The sequence below is a fragment of the Montipora foliosa genome, chromosome 3 (genome assembly GCF_036669935.1).
Source record: "Montipora foliosa isolate CH-2021 chromosome 3, ASM3666993v2, whole genome shotgun sequence".
NCBI lineage: Eukaryota > Metazoa > Cnidaria > Anthozoa > Scleractinia > Acroporidae > Montipora > Montipora foliosa.
Window position 1 is genome coordinate 24,041,548 of NC_090871.1, and position 10,000 is coordinate 24,051,547.

The window sequence follows — 10,000 nt, forward strand, 5'->3', positions numbered from 1 at the left end:
TTTGAGGGGCACGTGTGACTGGTAACCGCTGTAAAGAACTCTTATAGCTATTGTGGTCTATTGGACCATTGAACGATAAGCTCATGTTTTCCTTCTACCACTTTTCAGTCTTTTTCCGACTACTTTACCTTGGAAACTGTTTTTCTCTGGCGCTTTTACCATTCGATTTTAAATTCCTATACCCGATACTGAATGATATCGAAAAACTGGCGCATTCCTACTAGGGTCTAGTTTTCTCCTTATTTTTTTATCATTGGCGGGGATCACGTTCAATTCTGAAGATGGCTTGGACAACGTTGTCGATAGTTTCAGTCACCAACAACCGTCTATGCTCAGATTTGTAGCCGCTGGTGTCTTGTTGCGCAACGAGACACCAGCGGCTGGAAGTCTGAGCCGAAAGCCTTTGGCAAACGAGAGTGAGAGTTGATGAGAGTTGACGAGAGTTGAAACTCTCATTCTCGTTTGGCCAGGAACTCTCTCATTCTCTCTAGAGGGCTCATCCAATTTGAACCTGCTCAAATTGATCATGAGAGCTGGCGGGAGTTTGGTCTCATTTGGCCGCACACGAGAGTTTGAGCGAGATGTTTGCGGTCAGCATTTACTGTTTGTTTCCAGCCGGCTTTTTTTGATAAAAAAGAACCAAGGACTTGAGAGATATCTTGGGAAACTTCCTTAGCAATGTAAGATATCGTTGCCGTACCAATCCGAAATTAAAAATGTAGCGATCGGAATGTTTCCCCGGTATCGAGGAAGCGCAACGTAAGCGTTGGCCTCTCAGCGGGGCTTGATGACCTTGTGGCCTGAACCTAGTGCTTAGTAATCCTTGTGGAGATTGCAGCTAGAATTTCTCAAACTGACATTTCCCTTATTATTCAACTTACACGACGTACAATCTACTTCAAACTTCAAGTCTACTTCAAAGAAACAAACATTTTATACATGCAGAGAAGATTCACGATAGACGAGGCAGAGAGTCGAACCCGGAGCGATGGTTTCTCATTTGAGTTTCGGATGTTTTTGCCTGTTTTTATTCTTTTTACAGCGGTAAGCTTGTCGTATTAAGGTAGGATATTGCGTCCTGTAATTGTTGCAAAATGTCTAATGTTAAGGTATGGCCGTGAGTGTTAACCGCCTTCAACTCGCAACCGGCTGTGACAATTTTGTTAAAGTAACTCTTCTCGTAACAACGCTTTATCCAGTCTCTCGTTTACCTCGTTTTGGATAATTATCCTTTCTTCCTCATTAAACATAAGCGTTAGAAATAAAGATGCAGAAGCTTTTCATGCAGAAAGTTTTCATTTGGTGCTCAAAATTCATTTTACCGGTCAGGCTACAGTAGCTCAATATATATGTACCGGCTGGCTAGTCACCATATTTTCCCAGGGTAGTTCACATGCTCTCTCTTTTGTTTATGCACGAATACTCTTGACAGACTCTCGTCAACTCTCGCTTTCTCGATCACCCTCTCTCGTCAATTCTCATCAACTCTCATATTTGAGAGATTGAATTTAGTCTTCCTGTTTTCGTGATACATAATACGGTACCACACTGTTTAGTGGAGTTTTCACATAAAGCTAAAATGGCTAAATGTAACAAGGAAAGTGCAGAACCTGAACCGTCTGTATCAGGAGGAAATTGTGCTCATGTTCATAAATATTCATCTGTTTAGTCTGTGTTTGCGATTATGTTGACCATTGCTCTTTTCGCGAGAAACGAGGGAGTGATTCGCGAGATGAAAATGGCTGAGGCAGAGCTTTCCGAGGAAATTCAACAAATCAAAGTAATTCTGAAACAAAGAGCCATGTATCCCGTGAAAGTGCACAAAAACGAGGATGGTTCAAGGGGTAAGTTGTTACGAAATTGTGAAAACCTTGTAAGCAATGTACAGTAGAGCGAAAAAAATGCGATCAGTGTTTATTGCGTTATTTACCTTGTGCAGGTAAATTGCAAAGCGCCATTAAAAGGACTCCTGTCAAACACCAAAACCACACAAGGAAGAAGATAACTTCGATCTGTATGTTAGATAATAGTTTCGTCTTTGTGAAACTCTTAGATACGAAGGAGGCTATAGGGTATTGACCAGTCTCACGTGAGGTGTCATCAGATGAATAAACAGTGAACATCTTAACTTGCCGAGGGTCATTGGAGGGTAACCCTTTTTTAATCGATCGTCGTTTGCACGCTGTCTCAAACAGTCAAACGTATAAAAAATTAAGTGAAGCTATGATCCTCGAAGTTACGAAAGCAATTTTTAGCGTAGAGAAGCCTGAAAAATTAAGGACTTGAAGGGGGTTTGAACTCGTGATCTTACGATGCCGTTGCGAGGCTCCAACCAACTGAGCTATGACGTCACTGATATTGTGAGCTTGTCATTTTTGGTCTCGAATGGCTTCAGAACTCAGTCGGTTAGAGCGTCGCACCGGCATCACGAGGTCACGGGTTCAAACCCCGCTGAAGTCCTGCAATTTTCACGCTACGCAATTGCTAAAAACTGCTTTTAGAACTGCGAGGATCATAGCTTCACTTGAATTCATATCCGAAGGTCAATATATGATTAATTTCATATATCATTTCGTTCGTTGGATAAAAAATTGTACGGTAAATCACAAATCTTGGTTCCCAAAAGGAATCAGAGACGGTTTGATCATTTAGAAATTCTTAGCTGGCCAGAAAACCTTGCCTCGGTATAAATTAATCTCGCTTCAAAGAAAAATCCTCTTTGTGGAAACTGCGCCGAGATAAAGGAAACAGCATCAACTTGAGTTTGGGAAATGACATACTGATTTTCGATTTCCAAGTGGCGTACATTAGGGAAAAAAAAAAACAAAATCGAAATAGAGATTTTAGTGCTTTGCCATTTGACTCAATGATGAACTCTTTCATTGCTGTCGCAGTGAGTGAAACTGAAGCGAACGAACGAGGCAGCCCTCAAATCGGGAGAAGAACACATTTTGTTCGAAACGCAAGGGATTGAAACTATAATGATTCACTGTCTCGCAACAAAAAAAGGCTCAAACTGCTGAGATTCACAGAGATTGACTTTTTTTCCAACCAAATATTTGAACAAATATTTATTTCTTGGTCATCTTGAACCTCCGTCTATTTTTTTCTTTCTTCTCTAGAGTGGGGTCCAAAGAACGGTCCAATTGAGGGTCCACGTTTTTTACCGTCCATGCTCAAGACCTATTAAAATCTCCCCTCAATTCTACGCAAGAACCGTCGTTAAATTGCAAGCATAATTGAACATCTCCCTTCCTATCGGCAGCATTTCTACTATTTAGGTTGTTTTGCTAATCGAGTTGAAATAATAAAGGTCGGCCTTATTTAACTCTTGACATAGATTCACAGTTCCTTGTCTTTACAGAACCCTTGTGTACAACTTAATATCTGCTTTTCTGGCTTTTTTATTCTTAAAGCCTCATGACTTCTTTTTTTAATTTTCTTACTTAAGATATTTTGCCTTTGTTTGTTTCTGACACTCTCTTATTTCCTACAAATAACATTCGGGACAGCATCTTCACTCAAACATTCGCCGCAACGGATGTATCGTCGTTCTAAGAGCCATTAAAGTTGTTACCTAAACGATCTTTGAGATTTACAAGATTTTTTCCTTTGCAGATCTAATGGAAAGAAATAAAATTGTCCGTCGGCATCTTACTGTTAACAACACTGAATCTGACAACATAAACGATTTTCGTCAAGGAATGGAGAAATATGTGGAATCGCTTATTGTCAAGTCCTGTCGCCTTTCAGAAAAAGTGTGTCTACCAGGTCCCCCTGGACCAAAGGGAGTTCAAGGTCCTCGCGGTAAAAGAGGATCCAAAGGTACCAAAGGTAGAAAGGGAATACAAGGTGTCATGGGTCCACCAGGTGAGCCTGGCAAACAAGGCATGAGGGGAGATCCTGGAGAAAGCGGTGTCAAGGGAGAAAAAGGTAATTAAGATAATTAACTCCGTGAAATATTTCTGTCTCTGAGACACTGAAGAAAGGTTCTTGGCTTACTTTTTCTGATTTTCTCCAACTTCTGCGTTTTGTAAACAATTTCACAATGAATCAACCAACACTATTCCAAATTGAACTCAATCATTGAGCACAGTTTTCTGAAACTAGCTACAACAAGTTGCAAAATTAGTGGAGACACTTCACCTTCTTGGGGCGTTATTAATTTACCTATCGATCTCTCACACTGCAGCCCCCCTCCTCCCTTCCCCCTCCCACCCCCCCCCCCCCACTTATCAGTGTTTCTAGGAAGACAAAGAAATGTTGAAAACTTCAAAATTCAACATTGAAAGGGGGAGAGGGGAGGGGAAGTGGAAAAGGTTGAAATTCTAGATTCGGCGGGTATTGGAAGCTAGAAAAGGTGTTTTTTTTAACAATTTTGCAACTTGTTGTAGCTTGCTTCATGTTTTCTTATCTTTACTTTAACTTCTTCATCACTCCTTTTCATGTATTCTAACTGGTAAATAGCGTTTTTTGTCTCATAGGGCAGTCTAGTTCGCTTCAACTGACAATCTAGAGTCAAGACTGAGTAACAAGTGGAGAGTCGAGACCAGCTTATATTATGTACTGTTTGAAAAACGAGCATCAGTGTTTTATCAGGTTTAAAAACATGAGACGGCCAGTGTTTTTAGACCCGTGCTGCGAGTTTTTTTGAACGGCTTCATAAACGTTTCACAAAAAGCATGTTCCTCCTCGGGAGTCCGAACAAAGGTTCAAAATGTGAGGGGAATACATTAGCACACACAAAAATAAGCCGGACCTCATTGTTATTCTTTGTATAAAGAATTCTAATGAGGAGTGTTTTATTGCCCCTGGAGGTATCATTGTAGCTTGCTCGTAGATAGAGTTACAGTGATATAGACCTTATTCATAAATGGCGGTCGCATTTATAATTCTTTTGTCCACGTGCAAATTAGCCTACCAAGCCTCATTTTAAAGCAAGAATTCTTTTCAATTCACTGTATGGTATGGAGGCTTGGTAGGCTAATTTGTACTTCGACAAAAGAATTATAAATTGACCGCCATTTATGAATAAGGTCTATAGTATTACATATCTGGTATACCAGAAAATATCTCGATTTGCCAGAACTAGGCACGCACGGGAATAAATGGGTAATGATGACGTTTTCGTACCAAATGCCCGGGAGTAAGTCTTGGGTACTAACGAGTTGAGCAGAAAACGGCCGAGGGCGTGGTTGATCGGAACGTAACGTCTCAATCATGGGATGTATCGGTAATGGGAAATCTTCATGTATGGGGTTCAACATTATTGTTGAGAATATCTTGCCATCTGTCAAGGAGTGTCACACGTTACATGCCGTGCAATCTATCGTTGGAGAAGCTATTCAAAAAGTAATAGAAAGCTTTTGTCCGCCTTTGTCTTAAGTCGGTTTCTTCACAAGGGGGTCGAGGATTGACTAAATTATCTCACGACAAGGAGAATCCTTTGGTTTGATTAAGAGTCGCGGGATGATTTCATTTGGTTCTTGGCACACCGCTAACTCTAATGAAGCCGAAAATAACTCCAAGCCTTTGTGCAAAACAATACTCTATATTCTTTTAGATTAGCACATTTTTCCCTTTTACGGTTTTTACATTTTTTTCTCACACTTCCATTTTGTATATATTTCCATCTCGCGTATTTATATTTTAGTTTTTTTAAGGCTTTAGTCTGGAAGCCGAAAGCTTACGTTTTTTAAAATCTTTACCCAGAGAACGCTTTTTTACATGAATATGTCTCCAAAACCTGGTTAATAATAATAATAATAATAATAATAATAATAATAATAATAATAATAATAATAATAATAATTTAATACTTCTATTGCACGCCTTGATGATACAATGAACATGTGCGCATTACAATGCCAAAAATAAAGATCTATGTAATAGTGACAATAAAAATGTAGACTATAATATTAATAAAACTTATCTAAATATCCAAGTTACGTATAAAATATAATAAGATTTGTACCTAAGGTAGATCTAAAATTACAATAATAGTATTGCAAATAAAAGCTATAGTGAGTTTTCTATTTCCATTAATAAAATGGAGCCCCAAAGAGATGTGTCTTGAGTTGACGTTTAAACGAGGTAAGGTGCGAGATCATGCGTAACTTAGGTGGCATTGAGTTCCAGAGTGAAGGTGCAGCTACTGCAAACAATCGATCGTTTATTGTCTTCTAAGCTTTACGCTTGAACGGGACAAGGAGACGACCGTTGGTGGATCTCAAGGTATACTTGGACCCAGATTGTAACTCAAGTAGATTGGTAATGTAGTCTGGCACAATGCCATGTAACGTTTTAAAAACAAATAAGAGAACCTTATAATTCATTCATTTAATTTCTTAGATTTTTTTAACACGAGAAAGCGTCTTTTTGAAATCACGCAAGAGATGAAGTGATCCTTTTAGCTCACAGACTTAAAACAGTTTTCAAATCAAAGCTTTGTACGATTTTCTTCTTTGCATTGTTGATAGAGCTGACGTAACTCGAATCCTCGGTAAGCTAACCAAAGTGCGCACGAACTCAGTGTTTTTCTTTCTCTTCAGTTAGATAATTTTACACCCTAACCCATCAACTCGAACTGCCACTGAGATGCAAGTCACACCTGATTACCCTTAAAGGTTCGAGTTATGAAAAAAATTACCTGAATCTTCTTCGCTTGAAGGTAAAACAGGACACCCTGGACACCCGGGACCTAAGGGAGAACCAGGAGAGTCCATATCTGTGCCACAAGTGACTGTGTCTCCTGCTTCAATGACGGTGACTGAAAATCAACCTGCTACTTTCCAGTGCTCAGCTGATGGTAATCCAAAGCCGAGAGTATTCTGGAGTAAGATGAATGGCTCCCGACTGGTAAACAGCAATGATCAACAAGACAAACTGGTGATAAAGAAGGCTGTCTATAACGACTCAGGGAAATACGTTTGCAGAGCAACCAATTTGCTGGGAAAAGATGAAAAAGTGATCGAGCTCTTTGTCGAAGGTCAGAACCACTCTCTAAAGACAAAAGGTTGCAGGTAGCCTATATTCTGACCGATGTTTGGTTCACAGTTTACTTTCTGATGCCCTTTTCGTGTCACGAGCAGTAGGTCAGAATATACAGGTCTCCTCTTCTTCCAGTGTAGTTCAATTCTTCCCTCCCGATCCCATAGTAACTTTTGGTTGGGCAACAAGTTCACCGGAGAACATTTCAAAAAGTTCTAAGATGACAGTCAAGGCAGACCCTTAGATATTAAACTGATGAAGAAAAAAAAAAAAAAAACAAGAACATTCAGTACCCACAAGGGGAGCACCGTATTTCCCCCGTTTTTCAAATATCACCTTGAAAATTGACACTGATAACGGTATACGGGACATTTATATTCTGTAACTGCGAATAGATCTTTGTAAAAACTGTGCATAACCCTCCACTCCTCCTTAGAATTCTTAGTTTCCACTTACATGATCGGTGGCCATGTTTTATCGGCCAAAACTTAAGGAAACGTTGATACAGGAACAGAGCTGAATTCCAACGAATTTGAATGGGACCGGCAAACATGGCCGTCGTAACATCTTGTGAAACCGAGTGTCTTCAAGATTAACAGTTGAAAGGAAGAGTGCGAGATTCAGTTTCCGATGAAGACAAAGGCCGACACCATTACTGCCGTAGCGTGGCGTAATCTCGACATCTCGCTCGTTACTCAATCTTTCGAAATAGATGACATATTTCTGCTCTTCTTTAGTTTCTCCAGTCTTTACTAAGGTCCCTGGCGAAGTTGTTTTATTTGAAAAGCGTTCAACAGCTGTTGTTATTTGTGAAGCGTTTGGCAATCCGCCACCAGTGATCCAATGGTCAAAGGCCTATTCTTCATTACCGCAAGGGAGATCAGTGGGTATTAATGGCGCACTTAAAATTTCAAGATTTAGCCTCCAAGACATTGGTACCTATCAATGCAACGCAAGTAACAGGCTAGGATCAGTAACTTTCACAACATCACTTCTCGTTAAAATAGGTAGGTATCACCAACTAAACTGGCCCGGGAATTTACACTGCACACAACCTAAACACTTCGAACGATGTATGATTTACCTGATTGCTGGTTAAAAGTAACTGATTGCTGGTTAAAAGTAACATTCTGAACATTTCCTCAAAACATTTTTAAAATGTGGAAATGCAATGCACTGTCCGTTGTCGAAAGCAACTTATAAACTTATGTCATAGTTAGCACGTATTAGCTCATGCCATGCAAGAATCTAAGCAAAATCACGGAAGTGCTGTGGGCGATGTGCAAAGAACACTTCTTATTTTTCGAAAAGCTTAGATTCTTTTGAACTATTTGATTCGTTTGCCTTAATCTTGTGGCTTAAACTGTGGGTAATTGCATTCATTTCCACCGCAATTTCAACATCAAGACATTCTCTATTTCGAATTCCCCATAATACACTTTGTTTGCCCCCCAAATTTTGCATTAACTATTGTTTTCAAATGCTCTTGGGGACACTGCATATTAAATGAAAAGTGTAACAATTGAACCCACTGGGAACTCGGAAAAATCCGAGCCAGAGATGGGATTCGAACCCACGACCCTCCGTGATGTAGTACGGATGCTCTAACCACTGAGGTACTGGAGACTCTATGGTGAACAGGGGTAAAATGTGGGTATTTGACTCGAGCTGCATCACGCAGCCACAGAGTCAAATATCGACTGACAGCATAGCTCATAACTGCATCGCGCAGTCACATTGAGAGCATCTTTGAACGATGCGGCCAACCAACCACCAAAGTGAGCGAATGTGAGAGAATATGTGTGTTAAACATTCTAAGACATTAGCAAAACAGATAAAGAATCGAGGTCGGGATGAAATTACTAATTCTCTGGAAATAAGGTAACCTAAAAATACTCCTTTAATTTAAGTGCAAGACTGCGCTTCGAACCATTTTGATTCGCATTGTCATTAGAAACGACTTATGCAGTGTCACATAATTACAGAAAAAAATAGCGCATTCTTCACTGAACAGCGAATGTGTAAACTATCACCATATATCACATTTTAGTATATTAAATACACAGGTGATTATACAAAATCGCGCGCTCTCATTGGCTCGCTATCTCGGATTATCAGCCGATAATCACCTCGACGGACAAAATGGCTGCCAGTAGTCGTTTTGCAACTGTAAGAAGAGATGATTTCGCGTTAAAATGTTTTTTTTCTTCTCTTTTTTGAAATAATCACCTGTGTATTTATAATAAAACAATTAATTATTCGCCTCAGGCTCAGTGATTATTGGTGAATATTCACCGATAATCACTTCGCCTTCGGCGAATAATTGTTAAATATTGCAGTTCAGATACTCCATAAACGAATAAATGCTGATTTATATCTGGAAGAAAAAACTGTTAGGTCACTCGTATATATGGGCACAGGCTTGATGGGAGCCCTTCCTGTTTTTTGACACAGTGCAAGTAACCATATTTCTGGCTCCAGTTGTCTTGTATTACTGTCTGTTTTGCCTTTTCTATCATTAAAATCGTGCATGCTGAAAACTGTTAGCGAGGAAAGTAACCGGCATTGCGTCTTTAGCTTGATTCCAACTTTTGCGATATGCAAAAGCATAAGAACCTAGGCACAAGGATTGATAGGCATGATTCAAAATAAGCGAGAAAAAAGCTTAATTATTATTTGGCAGGGAATTTTCAGGCTAAATGAAGCACTCAGGTTGGCTGGTTTTTGGTCGGGATTTTACAGTACAGAACATCAGCATGGAAACGATCCGTTACCGTATTTTTTTGCATCTCTCGGGAAATTGAGTGAAACACAAGAAGGCTTAAAGCGAAATTTAGTTTTACCTTTCACAGTTCTCTGATGGAAGATTGAAAGACTACGAACATTCACCAAGCGGAGAAGTGTCCGATCGCTCAAAGAAAAAGTGCCATATAATAAACAACTTACTAACCTCACTTGCACGGGACTGTATTGGTCGTTTTCGCTTCTCTCGGTTCGTACCGCCACGACC

The 10,000-nt window shown here is 39.8% G+C and overlaps 1 protein-coding gene across 1 annotated transcript in view; it reads left to right on the forward strand.

The window, feature by feature from the left end:
• The first annotated feature begins 1,579 nt into the window (after window positions 1-1,579).
• Window positions 1,580-10,000, forward strand: part of LOC137994647 (uncharacterized) — an 18,068-nt gene continuing 9,647 nt past the window's right edge. Inside the window, exons 1-5 of the mRNA XM_068840254.1 lie at window positions 1,580-1,844; window positions 3,619-3,933; window positions 6,671-6,988; window positions 7,728-7,987; window positions 9,041-9,056. Of these exons, the coding sequence (XP_068696355.1) occupies window positions 1,685-1,844; window positions 3,619-3,933; window positions 6,671-6,988; window positions 7,728-7,987; window positions 9,041-9,056 (1,069 nt within the window). The 5' untranslated portion in view covers window positions 1,580-1,684. The remainder of the gene's footprint in view (window positions 1,845-3,618; window positions 3,934-6,670; window positions 6,989-7,727; window positions 7,988-9,040; window positions 9,057-10,000) is intronic.